The sequence below is a fragment of the Macaca nemestrina genome, chromosome 17 (genome assembly GCF_043159975.1).
Source record: "Macaca nemestrina isolate mMacNem1 chromosome 17, mMacNem.hap1, whole genome shotgun sequence".
In the NCBI taxonomy this organism is placed as follows: domain Eukaryota; kingdom Metazoa; phylum Chordata; class Mammalia; order Primates; family Cercopithecidae; genus Macaca; species Macaca nemestrina.
Genome location: NC_092141.1, coordinates 65,038,428 through 65,051,727, shown reverse-complemented (window position 1 = coordinate 65,051,727; position 13,300 = coordinate 65,038,428). Strand labels below are relative to the sequence as shown.

General features: G+C 53.1%; 1 protein-coding gene across 1 annotated transcript; it reads left to right on the top strand.

Annotated features, from left to right (window-relative positions):
* The first annotated feature begins 6,811 nt into the window (after window positions 1-6,811).
* LOC105472155 (keratin 13) lies at window positions 6,812-11,394 on the top strand. Its single transcript, XM_011725168.2, has 8 exons — window positions 6,812-7,344; window positions 8,667-8,749; window positions 8,949-9,105; window positions 9,294-9,455; window positions 9,580-9,705; window positions 9,798-10,018; window positions 10,633-10,658; window positions 11,013-11,394. The coding sequence occupies exons 1-8, from the start codon at window positions 6,874-6,876 to the stop codon at window positions 11,117-11,119; spliced, it is 1,353 nt and encodes a 450-aa protein (XP_011723470.2). The 5' UTR covers window positions 6,812-6,873; the 3' UTR covers window positions 11,120-11,394.
* The last annotated feature ends 1,906 nt before the right edge of the window (window positions 11,395-13,300 follow it).

The following is a 13,300-nucleotide window of genomic DNA, read 5'->3' as shown; positions in this document are numbered from 1 at the left end:
AGGAAACTGAGGCCTGGAGAAGTTTAGTAACCTGAATGAGGTCACAAGCCAGGAAATGGTGAAGCTGGGTCTGGGACTGGTCGCTCTGATTCCAGACCCTCGCTTTGCCCTTTAAGTCGTGACGTGACAGAAGCTGCAACACTCTTCTTAAGAGGTATGCTAACTAAAAATCTAAAACCTGTCTTTTTTTTTTCTTCTTTTTTTCTTTTTTTTTTTTTTTAAGAGGCCAAGTCTCGCTCTGTTGCCCAGGCTGGTCTCAGCTCCTGGCCTCAAGTGATCCTCCTACCTCAGCCTCCCGAGTAGCTGGGATTATAGGAGTGAACTGCTGCACCCGACAGAAACCCATTTCTTAACCTCTGCGGGCAGCATGCCAAATGCCATACAGTCATTAAGGTCAGAAAGATTGTCCTCACGCCTAACCATAGTCTCTCATGCTGTGGTTTAAGTTCACCCTGACACCCAAACCATTAGCTGCCAGATCCCCCACGTCCTGGGAACAGTCAGTCTCCTTCCCACCTCTCTTCGGTCCCTGGCAGTGGAAGCTGGTGGCCTGGTTGCTGCTTCTGCCTCACTGGCCTTCAGGCCTCTGTCAAGAGGTCTCAGGCCTTCCAAGCAGCCGGCAAAGGGTTTTCTCAGCCTTTAGTTTCCAAAACTAACAACCTCTGTGAAAGGTGCAGAGAGGCAAGGTGACTTCGCCTATGGGCTGCGTCCGGCGCGCCTTCTCTCTGGGCCAGACTCTGGCTTGGGGGTAGGAGGAAAATCTCCTATCTCCCTGAAGTACCTATTTCTGCTTTCCTGGGATGCCTGGAGGGGCTGTCAGAGAAATCCTTGGAACTTGCCAAGTCTCATCCCCAGCCTGACCCTGGAGTGAGACACCCGCATCCAGGGATGGCTCATGCCCTGCTGAGCCTTTAAGTAGTCTCTGGGCAGAAAGGGTGCACCTTCTGACTGCCCTGGGCTGAGGTCAGGTTTGGTTTCCAGCCAATCAGAGAAGCAGGCAGTGGGCGATGCCCCACCCTTCTTCCCACAGAGAGATGGCTGCTTTCCGACCAGAGATTAGGGCCTTGGGTGTGTCCTCTGCTCAGGCTGGGCTTCCTAGACCAGGCATAAGACTCGCTTGCCGCTATCTCCCTGAGGACTGCGGCTGGCCCCTGCCTCTCTCTGGGTTTCAGTTTCCCCATTTTTCACCTGGGAGTCTGGCTGGACAAGATGATCCTGAGGGTCTCTATGAGATGATCTGTGTCCTGGGACCTCGGAAGGGAGCCTGTGACAGCAGGGACTGTGTTCAGTGTCTTCACTGCTGAATTCTCAGTGCGAGTGCTAAATAAATACTCGTTTAATGCGTGAACTTGCTTCTCCTTTGCTTTTTCCTGCCTTAGACATTCATCAGTATGCTGGGCATGTGCCCACCTGTTGACCACCTGGTCACCTGTCCCTCCATGGGCAGCTGGCAGCACAGGGGGAAATAAGCAGCAGACAGCTTTTCTCCTGCAATTTTTTTTTTCTATTACTACCTGTGGCTCTCCTGAATTGGAGCCGGGGTGACCCCACTGGATACCACTCACCTTTGCCAATCCTCACCTAAAGCCAGGGGACAAAATATCCCTGAAACGGCATCTCAGACATTTATCCTGAGCTTTCCTGTGCCACGAGCAGGATTTGCGGGTATATTCAGCAAAGGTCCCATCCTCAGGGAACCTGATATGGCGTGGGAGAAATAAACTAGGAAATTCACCTCCTCCCATTTGCCTGCTTGCTGTGGGCGCCGTGCTGGCTGTAGGGACCAGAAAGGGAAGGGAAGCAAAGTAATGTGTCCCTGCCGGGTGGAGGCTCAGAGGAATCTTGACAGGTCACTGAGCAATGCTAACCTTGCATTTCCTCATTTGTAAAAGGGAGGCAGTAGCAACCTCCCGCCTGCCCAGCACCTCCCGTGTCTCAGGTCTTTGAGGAACCTGGAATATTAACTCATCCAGTACCCATTTTTCAGTGGTGACTACTGAGGCCCTGAGAGGTTGAGTGACTTTCCCAAGATTACACAGCGAGTCGGTGGCGGATGGAGGATTGAAACTCAGGTCTACCTTGTCCAAAGCCCTTGCTGAGCTCACTGGGTATCTGAGAAACCAGTGGTGGTGTAAAAAGGATTTTAAAAAGTTGGGTGCTGTAGAAATGCAAGAGCCTAAGGCATTGAGCTTCAGCCTTGAAAGACTTCTGAGTGGTGCTGTGCCCAGCAGGCATCTCTGAGGAGTGGGAGCTGCCCAGAGGGCCTGGGGTGACTCTCTGGGGAGGGGTTGCCTTTCAAGAGAGGCCTCTTCCCTGTGGAGGAGACTTGAGACCCTTTTTGAGGTTGGTCAGTCGTCCTGGATTCTGGGTCCCTTGGAGTCCAAGGAGAGAGGTGCCTGATCCAAGCAAGGAATTCCAGATTAGAATCTGAGTGACAGGGTTGAAGCCTCACCTCTGCAGATAAACAATCTAATGACTGTGGACAAATCTTTGAGAATCAGAGACTCAGAAAGGCGACTTGCTGAAGGAAACTTAGAAATCATTTCAATGTAAGGCCCACGATGGGCTGGTGGTGCGGCTGGAAATTCATGCATTTTTCCCCTCTTATTCCTGAACCTCTTATTCCTGAATTCTGGGCCTTGGCATTCTGGGCCTCAGTTTCCCCACAGGTGACATGAGGGGGTTGGATGAGAAAGTTCCTACAACAGTTTTGTGCTGAATGAGCACTCCCACGGGCCCCCAAGCTTTGGAGCTCAGACCAGGAACAGACAGCAGGCAGGCCGCTCCATCAGGCCATCAGCTGCTCAGGCCTAGCTACGGCAGGAAGCAGGACGGTCCACCATCCCGGCCTGGATTGACAGGTTGGCCCGAGAAAGGGAAAGGCCGTAGAAGATACCCTTGCTTGGACGGCGATGGTGCCCCCACTGGCCTGAAAGGGGCCTACCATGGACACAATTGCACTTTCGAGTTTGGGAAACGTGTTTAACCTTGCTGGGCCTCAGCTTTCTCACCTGAGAAAAGGGTACAATAAAAACAGTAGAGTGGCTTTGAGGACCGAATGAGATTACGTCTGCGGAGTGTTTAACACAGGCTTCAATAAATGTTAGCTAGTGTTATTTTTATTATCTTTTAACATATATAGAATGAGAATATAGAAAAAAAACCCTACTTTTTCCTATCTATACCTACGCTCAACATAGAACAGTTCCGTGACCTCCCACCAAACCATCCTCTGAAACCAACTGGGTGTCCTAGAAGTCAATGCTATTCTGACACTAACTGTAGTTAGCATGGACCCCACAGATTAGGGGCTCAGTCCCACCAGGCTGCCCCCACAGCCAACTTCAGATGCCAATTGCAAAGAGTAGGTCCCCAGGTGACCCACAACTTCTGTCTGACTTGGCTATAAATCACCACAAGGGGTTGATGACCCGCTTCTCGGGTTCAATAATTTGGTAGCACAGCTCGCAGAACCCAGGAAAGCAGTGTACTTATTGTTGCCAATTTATGACAAAGGGTGTTTTAAAGGCTCAAAATGAACAGCCAGATGAAGAGATACACAAGGCGAGGTGCAGAGGTGTCTTGAGAGCAGGAGCGTCTGTCCTTGTGAAGCTGGGGTGCACCATCCTCCTGGGACACGGATGTGTTCTTGCTCACCAACCTGGAAGCTCTCTGAACCTCATAGTTCAAGGATTTGTATGGAGGCTTCATCACATAGCCATAGTCAATTACAAACTCAGTGTCGGGCCCCTCTCCCCTTCCCAGAGGACCAGGGATGGGGTGGGCTGAAAGTCTTTGTGGTGAGCAACCTCCCTCCGGGAGCCCAGCCAAGAATCACCTCATTAGTACAGAAGATGCTCCTTTCACTAGGAGATTCTAAGGGAGTAAAAGTTCTATGTCAGAAACTGGGCTCAAAGACTAAATATTAGAACAAAGATGCTCCTAGCACCCTTATTTATTACTCACCCTTATTACAAGGGTTTTAAGAACATTCAGAGATCATACATCTGAATTCACAGCAAGGCGGCTGAGATGTCATCAGGTTAGAGAGGGCCAGAGGCCAGGTCTAAATCTTGCCTTCTTAGTGTCCTTGGATAAGTGACTTTTCCTCCCTGAACCTTGGCTGCCTCGTCTGTAAAACGGGGCTGATTTAAACCCTCTCCCTTTGTGAGACTCCGTGACAGCGTGTGAAGCCTAGCCTTGCTTGCAGGGGGTACTCATGAATGCAATTTTGCCGCTCCTTCCCTTGAAACGTTACTGGGAGGAGACTGCAGTCATTGGGTTTCTCATTGTTGTTGTTTTTGCTAAAAAGCAAAGCAGAAAGCTTAAGACGAGGTAGCAGTGCCTAAGCCCCAGTGCTCTCTCCTTCTTCTATTAGGACCAGGAAGGAAATAGGAAAAAAAGATGGGTCCCTGGTTGGATGTCTGCCCAGCTTCCTCCCAGAGGGCTCTGGGATTCACTGCAGGTTGGAGGAAGGCAGTCCTGTGTCAGGGCATTACAAGTCCCCGCTAAGCAGGGAGGGGCTGTGCCCTGACCCCACGAAGGGAAGAATGTCATGGGCCACTCCGTGTTTGTGTTACTGGGGCTTTGGAGGATCTGTGGCATTGTTACTCTAAGAGGCGTTGGCCTGAACCTGCTTGTCAGCCCTGGGAGGTTTGGGGCATTGTTACCCCAGGCCTGGCAGGTTCCATTAATCACCCTCTTGTCAGTTTTGATCCTCTACCGAGAGAGCAAGAGCTCCTGCTTTGGGCTGAATCACCTCTTTTCAGAGCGAGAGCTGAGCCATCAGCTTGGGCAGGAGGGCCGGGCAGGGTCAGGGGTCAGCCCGAATCCCTGGCCTCGCCAGGCTGTTAGAACACTGGCAACGTGCCCTGGCTCTGTCCCTGCTGATACCCCTGTGGGAAGCACAGGCCCGCTTCTCTCCCCCAGAAAACAAAGGCCCAGAAAGCCCTGACTCAGATTTCTCCTTTCTGGTCTTGCTGAATCAGTGAAGGGGGTTCCAGGAGAACCTCATGCCTGTGCCACCCCACCCAGCCCCTGGCCTGGTATCATCCAGAACGTTGTGGCTGCTGTGGTCCAGAAAGCTGATCCCAAGATGCCGTCCACAGCAACCCTGGCCCCTTGGTGAGTGGGGACTGGGAGTCTGAGTTCAGGGTCCTCCATTGTCAGCCCTGGAATGGAGGGCCTTCTAGCCTGGCCTCACAGATGCCATCTGAGGTCCTTTCCTCCCAGCCTGAACGGGGAAGCTGCCTCTGGCAGGGTTCTTACATAGTCCCTGAGTTTCTCAGCCACATCTCAGGATCCTAAGCAGAGACCCTGGTCCCAGGTCCTGTGTCACATCCTCTTATGTGGCCTCTTGATCAAACACTCACAGATTGGGACAGACCTCATATGACTAGCGTACTAGAAAGGACCCTGCTCACGTTATTACAGGGCCATCTTCCTGGACATGGCTGTGCCCTAAAGCAGTTAGTGTCATGGAGTGATTCAACCTGAGTGCCAGACCGACCCAGGGCATATCAACCTCAACACTATTGATATTTTGGGTCTGATAATTCTTTGCTGTGGGGACTGTCTTGCACCTTATAATATGTTTAGCAGCATCCCTGGTCTTTAGCTATCAGTAGTACCCCCAAGTTGTGACAACCAAAATGTTCCTAGACATTATCAAACGTCCTCTGGGAAGCAAAGCAGCCTCTAGCTGAGGACCTCTGAACTTGTCTATGGGGACAGAAGCTGGAAGAGTGGTTACATCAGGGGTGTGGAGTCAGGTAATTGACTGGGAAAAGGCACAAGGACATTTATGGAACGCTGGGAATGTCCTGGGTGGTGTTTACACAGGTAGTGCGTACCCATGCGTGACATCAAGCTGGACACGTGACCTATACATTTTACTGTATGAAAAATGTACCTAAAAAAAATGTGCCTTAGTGTCAGACAGAACCAGACTTGGATTTCAGTCCTGATTCTGCCCTTAAGGTTCATTTTCCTCATGTGTAAATGGGGGTAATAGTAGGACCCTCCTCCTGGGGCTGCTGTGAAGGTTAAATGAGACGACGAGTATAAAGTAACTTCACCTGGTTCCTGCCTATGGTGAGGGCTCTGAGAATATTCGCTGTGATAATGCACAGCGCCACTTCCTCTTTCCCCGCCTGAGTTTCCACAGCTGTGTCTGATGGCCCCTAAGATCCCTCTGTCACTGTGACTTTTTCTGATGGCCTGGGAGGTATCCGTCTAAATACTTTCAAGGCAGTCTAAATACTTTATCAGTCTAAATACTTTCAAGGCAGTTGATTCTATTGGACCAAGCCAAGTTTGTCATCAGAGTTGCTGGGGCCCCTGGAGTAGATGAAGTCCTAAGAAGAACCCAGGACATCCCAGTCAGAAGTTTTAGGTATAGAAAAAAGGAAGGTCGAGGGCTACGGTGATCTTGGAAAGCACAGAGCCCCTCTGCAGCCACCACTTTCCTTGCAGAAGCTCCTGGCAGGCCTCTGCATCTCAGGTCCCGTTCTAATACCGGGTGGGGCTCAGAGCCTGCAGAGTGAACTCCTTAAGTGGAGGTGAAACAGAATTCACTTGTCAAAAGGGCAGTCTCAGGCAGAATGCTGTCCCCTCTGAATCATTCCTTTTGTTAAGGATTAAAAAAAAGCCATCCCCAAAAGGCACAACCCACCCTGGAGAGAGCAGAGATAACTAAGCTTGTGGGAAACAGAAGTGTAGTTGGCACCAAGTCAGAGGGTGGGGAAGGGAGGAGAGACGATATCCAGCCCCCGTGGAGGTGTATAAAAGGTGTCCACTCCGGGGAAGAGCCACAGTCCTCAGCCCAGGCCAAGCAAGCTTCTGTCTGCACCTGCTCTCAATCCTGCTCTCACCATGAGCCTCCGCCTGCAGAGCTCCTCCGCCAGCTATGGAGGTGGTTTTGGGGGTGGCTCTTGCCAGCTGGGAGGAGGCCGTGGTGTCTCTAGCTGTTCAACTCGGTTTGTCTCTGGGGGATCAGCTGGAGGCTACGGAGGCGGCGTGACCTGTGGCTTTGGTGGAGGGGCTGGTAGTGGCTTTGGAGGTGGCTACGGAGGTGGCCTTGGAGGTGGCTTTGGTGGGAGTTATGCTGGTGGCTTTGTTGATTTTGGTGCTTGTGATGGTGGCCTCCTCACTGGCAATGAGAAGATCACCATGCAGAACCTCAACGACCGCCTGGCTTCCTACCTGGAGAAGGTGAGCGCCCTGGAGGAGGCCAACGCCGACCTGGAGGTGAAGATCCGTGACTGGCACCTGAAGCAGAGCCCAGCTAGCCCTGAGCGGGACTACAGCCCCTACCACAAGACCATTGAAGAGCTGCGGGACAAGGTGAGCCCTTGGAAGCTGGGGAGGGGTCCTCCATGCAGGGCAGAGCCTCCAAGGCCAAGAAACACAGTGTTGTGGGGGACCAGGTGTGGATAGAATTCACATCCTTCTTGCAGGGGAAAAGCCTACTCTTTTACTACTGAGAGTCTCTATCTCTGATGGACTTTCTCATGCCACAACTCCCCAAATGCGTTTTCTCTCATTATTCATTTTTATGATTGTTATTACTCATGTCAGTTTTTCTACTGCTTTCCAGACAGTTATGTTATTCATGAGTCGATCTCTATAATCCTAACCTACTGAGTTATCTGGAAACATGACAGGTTTAAAAGCCACTAAGAATGCGGGAAATCAATAGAGAAAGAGAGACATGTTCATTCATTGCCCTGGGAATAATTGTTTACTTTGTAGGGGTCCCATTCAAACTGGTATTCTCAATTGGCGATGGCCAAGGTTGGGGAGAGAGAGGCAGAGGCTTAGTCTGTGCTGAGCCTGGGTGCCCTTTGTCAAGCCCTGTCTGTTGTGCTGTGATATCAGCCTATTGGAGCAGAAATCGACCAGCCTGGGCTGAGTCCCGGCCATATGGAGTAGGCTTTCAGTGCTTTGGAATATAAACATTTAGACAATAAATTCAAATGGATGGGAATATTTGTTGGATTTCCCCACCACTCAGCGGGGAGGTCAGCTCCAGCAAAGTGATTGTGAGATATGTGGCACCAAACTGAGTCCCTCCTGACTTTCAGGGGAGGGATCTCAAGACAGTGGCCTAGGGAGGGTGCTAGTCTGAGGCTGCTGAGACATGACGAACCAAAGATGTTCTCAGCAGGTCGTTCTTCAGAAATGCACTCCCTGCATCTTCCCCAGGGTGCTCAGACATGGAATATTAAAGTGATAGAAACAACTGAAGGGGATACAGCCCCACCCCTCACTTTACAGAAGAGCAATGGAGGCCCAGAAGGAGATGCTTTGTCCCAGCTCACAGGACAGTTTAGAGGCAGAGCCCCATGGGAACCAGGTCCTGCCCATGTTTTCCCAGGCCACCTCCTCAAGCACATGGACCCCCCCAGAGTAAGCTTGTCTAACCTGCGGCCAGTAGGCTGCATGTGGCCCAGGACGGCTTTGACTGAGGCCTAAAACAAATTTATAAGCTTTCTTAAAACATTATGAGGTTTTTCTGCCAATTTCTTTTTAGCCCATCAGCTATTGTTAATGTTAGCGTATTTTAAGTGTGGCCCAAGACAATTCTTCTTCTTCCAGTGTGGCCCAGGGAAGCCAACAGACTGGACACCCATGCCCTAGAGGTAACTTTCTTCTGCATTTTGTAGATCCTGACCGCCACTATTGAAAACAACCGGGTCATCCTGGAGATTGACAATGCCAGGCTGGCTGCGGATGACTTCAGGCTCAAGTGAGTTTTTTTTTTTCCCTCCTTCTCCTTTCCCAGGAGTCTCTTAGTTTAGACAAAAGCCCATCTGACCAATGACATTGGAGCATCCCAGGAGTGAAGGTCTAGAAGTATTGGAGTCCAGTGCAGGGGTGGGGGGAGTGTTTCGTATCATTTATGTCTTGCTTTTTCAAAAAACATTTTTTTTTTTTCACTATTTTAGGTATGAGAACGAGCTGGCCCTGCGCCAGAGCGTGGAGGCTGACATCAACGGCCTGCGCCGGGTGCTGGATGAGCTCACCCTGTCTAAGACTGACCTGGAGATGCAGATCGAGAGCCTGAATGAGGAGCTGGCCTACATGAAGAAGAACCACGAGGAGGTGAGCGGGGATTGCGGGCTGCCCTGGGCTGAGCCACCTCCAGTGAGAAGGAGGAGCCCTCCCCTGCAGCTGGACACAGTCCTCCACTGTAGGACCTGGAAACACTTTCCAGAACACTCTGCCAGCACTCAGAGCCAAGCAGAGGGAGGATGTGGAGCCTCACACATCTTCCTTTCCCATCCCCACAGGAGATGAAGGAATTCAGCAACCAGGTGGTCGGCCAGGTCAACGTGGAGATGGACGCCACCCCGGGCATTGACCTGACCCGCGTGCTGGCGGAGATGCGGGAGCAGTACGAGGCCATGGCAGAGAGGAACCGCCGGGATGCTGAGGAATGGTTCCACGCCAAGGTACCCGGCCCTCCCACCCCACATAGCCTTATCCCATATAGCCGGGGAGCTGGGCGGACACAGCCTCTTGGTCAGGCTGCTTGAGCTGAGCTTCCCCATCACCTTCTTCCTGCTTGCATTTCAGAGTGCAGAGCTGAACAAGGAGGTGTCTACCAACACTGCCATGATTCAGACCAGCAAGACAGAGATCACGGAGCTCAGGCGCACGCTCCAGGGCCTGGAGATTGAGTTGCAGTCCCAGCTGAGCATGGTATGCCTGCGGCCTCCTGCCCAGTGGCCACCACCTCTAGGTTTCTCTCTGGCCTGGCTCCCCCTGTAACTTCTTCTCTGTGGCTCCACCAGAAAGCCGGGCTGGAGAACACGGTGGCGGAGACGGAGTGCCGCTACGCCCTGCAGCTGCAGCAGATCCAGGGGCTCATCAGCAGCATCGAGGCCCAGCTGAGCGAGCTCCGCAGCGAGATGGAGTGCCAGAACCAGGAGTACAAGATGCTGCTGGACATCAAGACGCGGCTGGAGCAGGAGATCGCCACCTACCGCAGCCTGCTCGAGGGCCAGGACGCCAAGTAGGTCCTCTCCAGCCTCTTTCTTAGGATAGTGACTGCAGGACCCTTGGGTGTCAGAGCAGGCAGCGCCTTAGAGATCCACCCCCTCATGTCAGAGAGGAGACCCCTCACTGAGTTTACGGGACATTTCCTTGGTAGGCTGCAAGGTTAACACCTTTAAACTTTCGGATTCTGGCCTCTGAGTTCGACTGGAGGGAATAGAGACCGTGGAGGGAACATCTGATATTGGAAAAATATGAGCTTGGATTCAGCTCAGCTGAACAAAGCTATTACTATGGTGCTTTAACAGCCTTTAGACCCTTAGCAGAGATCAAGCCACCTTGTAGGCTCAGGGCTCAGGTGGAGGGTTGTGGGTTTGGGTGATCCAGAGGGAGGACGAACGCCCTGAATCTTGTGGCTAATAATATCTCCCCTAGAGACCTCTCAGACAGACAGACAGGCAAGACAGACAGGCACCTGATGCTGCTGTCTCTTGAGCTGGGGGCACAGCTAGGAGGCACTAGAGTCTAGCCCAGGGGCTCCAAGTGACAAGCTGAGGCACTCCCCCAGAGGAACAGGTAGGCACCTGCCCTCAGTTACCCTCTGCTCATGGCCACCTCTCTCCTTTCTCCCAGGATGACTGGTGTCCCTTCCTCAGCAGGTAAGGGAACAGCCCCATGGAGTGGGGGGAGGCGGAGTTAGGCTCCTGTTCACTGCCCCAATGGGGGTGGGAGCTGGCGGGGAGGGAGGGAGCCAGTGCTAGGCTCTCCAGTGTAGGGGGGTGGAGAGCTGGGGTGGAAGTGGTCATTTGCTCATTGATTTTCCTTTTGAAATTGATGGCTCTGCCCCATAGAGCTATTGGGCTGTCTTGGCAAGAGCCATCTTTGGGGACGATAGAGTCCCCATCCATGAACCACCTGACTAATGAGGAGTTTGCGAGCCCTCCTGGGGGGTCCTGCCCTGGCCTGAGGTGGGTCTCCTCCAGCCTGAGCGTGTTTTGTCTCCCGTTTCCCAGGAAGCGTCAGCCCCCGAAGCACCTCTGTTACCACAACTTCCAGTGTCTCTGCTACCACCACCTCTAATGCCTCTGGCCGCCGCACTTCTGATGTCCGTAGGCCTTAAATCTGCCTGGTGTCCCCTCCCTCTGTCTTCAGCACCCAGAGGAGGAGAGAGCTGGCAGTTCCCTGCAGGAGAGAGGAGGGGCTGCTGGACCCAAGCCTCAATCCCTCTGCTTTCAGGACCCCACATCCCGACTGTCTCCTGAGGATGGGCCCTCTGTGCTCTTCTCTTCCCATTGGATCTCTCTCCTCTGTGACCTGGATACTCTTTGGTTTCTCAACTTCTCTACCCCAAAGAAACGATAATTCAATAAAGTTTCCTGCCTTTCTGCAAACGTATTTTTGATTCTGGCCTGGTTTCTGAGGTGGCCCCTGCTAGGGCCCTGGTTTAGGGGGTGAGGGGGACACAGCTGGGCGGAGCAGCTAATCCAGACAAGGACAGGCCTAGGGAGCTTTCTATCTAGGAAGGACAGACACAGGCCCATGGGCCACGTGAGCACACAGGCACAACAGCAGCAAACAGAGGACACAGGCACCTCACAGACGATGGTGTCCAGCAGACATGGACAGATGGAACACACCAGAGGCAGCGCAGGGGCACGTGAGTCAGTTCAACAGCCTGGCAGATGAGGATGTTCAGTGAGAACAGCAGCGATGTGCTGATAGTGGAGTCAAGGGTGGGGGAAATGTGGGTGTCAAGTACAGAGGCCTCTGGGGCAGGCTGCAAGGGGCCGGTGAAGGGGTGATCTGGGGAGAAGGAGGCCCAGGCCCCACCTGCTGCCTCCCTGCTTGTGCAGAGCGTGTTTCTTCTCAGGCAAATGGCTCCCTGTTGGCCTGAGGCATCCACTCCTAATGTCCTCCCTGGCCCACCACTAGGTCCCGCCACTCCCAGCCACTCCTGGGACCAGCTCCCTGGCCGGCCGCTGCACTAACCTGGCCCCTTCTCTCTGCACTCCCCGCTCTCTCCCTGCCCCTCTGGCTGCCCCTGTTCTGATTTGCAGCCTCCTCTTGCTCTGCTCACTCCTTACACGTTGACTCGCCCCCTGGATTCTGGTGTGGGTGTTCTTCTCTTTTTCCTCTTCACTGTCCCTGCGGGTCATCCAGGACATGCCCATGGTTACAGTTGCCCATATGTTCTGAAAACGCCCAAACTTGAATCTCCGCTGAGGTCCCTCCCAGTCTCAGACTCCCATTGTCAACTGCGAGCCAGACATCACCTCCTTCAATCCACCCATGCAAAAGAGCGCCCATCATCCTCCTAGATCTGGTCCTTCCTTGCCCTTTATCCTGGAGAACCTGAAAAGCTGAGCCAGGAGCCCGGATCCTGGCCTTGTCTCTCTCCCTCACCCCCTTCACAAGGCTTCCCATGGACACTGCATTAGTCATAACGTCCTTTCTCGTCCTAACTATGGGCATGTGGGCACAGCCTCCTTGCTGGCCTCCCTGCCTCCATGCTCCACACTCCAGCGGGGGTGATTACTGGAAATTGAGTCTTCTTCTCAGCTTAGAGACACCCCAACCGCTCCCTGCTGGTCACTGAGGAAAGCCTAGACTCCTCGCCCGTCTCCCGGTCCTGGTGGTGCAGCTTCTTCTGGCCTCTCCCCAGCTCTGGCTCCTACACTAGCCTCCCTCACCCACCTCAAATTCCTGCCACCCCAAAGTGCCCTCGAGGAAGCAGGCAGGTGGCTGGGCACCCTGGGGATTTTGTTCAACGAGAGACCTCCATCTGACCCAACCTTCCTCTCTCCTTTCTCTCCACACTCCTGTCTTGGTTTTATTGGAGACTACCAACTTTTATTCAAAATTCAGATGAGATGGACACCCCCTCCTTTGCAGCACCCGGCTGAGGTGGGGCACAGTTGGGTGTTCACATGTGTGTGCCCATCTGTCCTAGCACTGACAGTGTGCTCTAAGGGGCAGGGCTGCGCCTTCCTCAAAGGGGGGTCTGTCATCCAACGGAGTGCAGGTGGGCTCCGTCAGGGCTGAGGAAAGGCAGAGATGAATGAACAAACTGGGGAAATGCCCCTCCAGTGCCATTTGATTTTTGTCATGGGGCTTAAGGCAGAGGGTAGATGGAGCTCCGGCACCCTGGCCATCTGCCCCCTTCCTCTGGCACCATCCTCATATTCCCTCCCCTCCCCTCTGCTGCTCCCTGTGTGATTTATTCTCCCCCTTCCTTGTCTTCCTTCTCTTCCCCCACCTCAAGCCTGGGTATGGGCTGCACGCACTTGTCTTATTCACACAG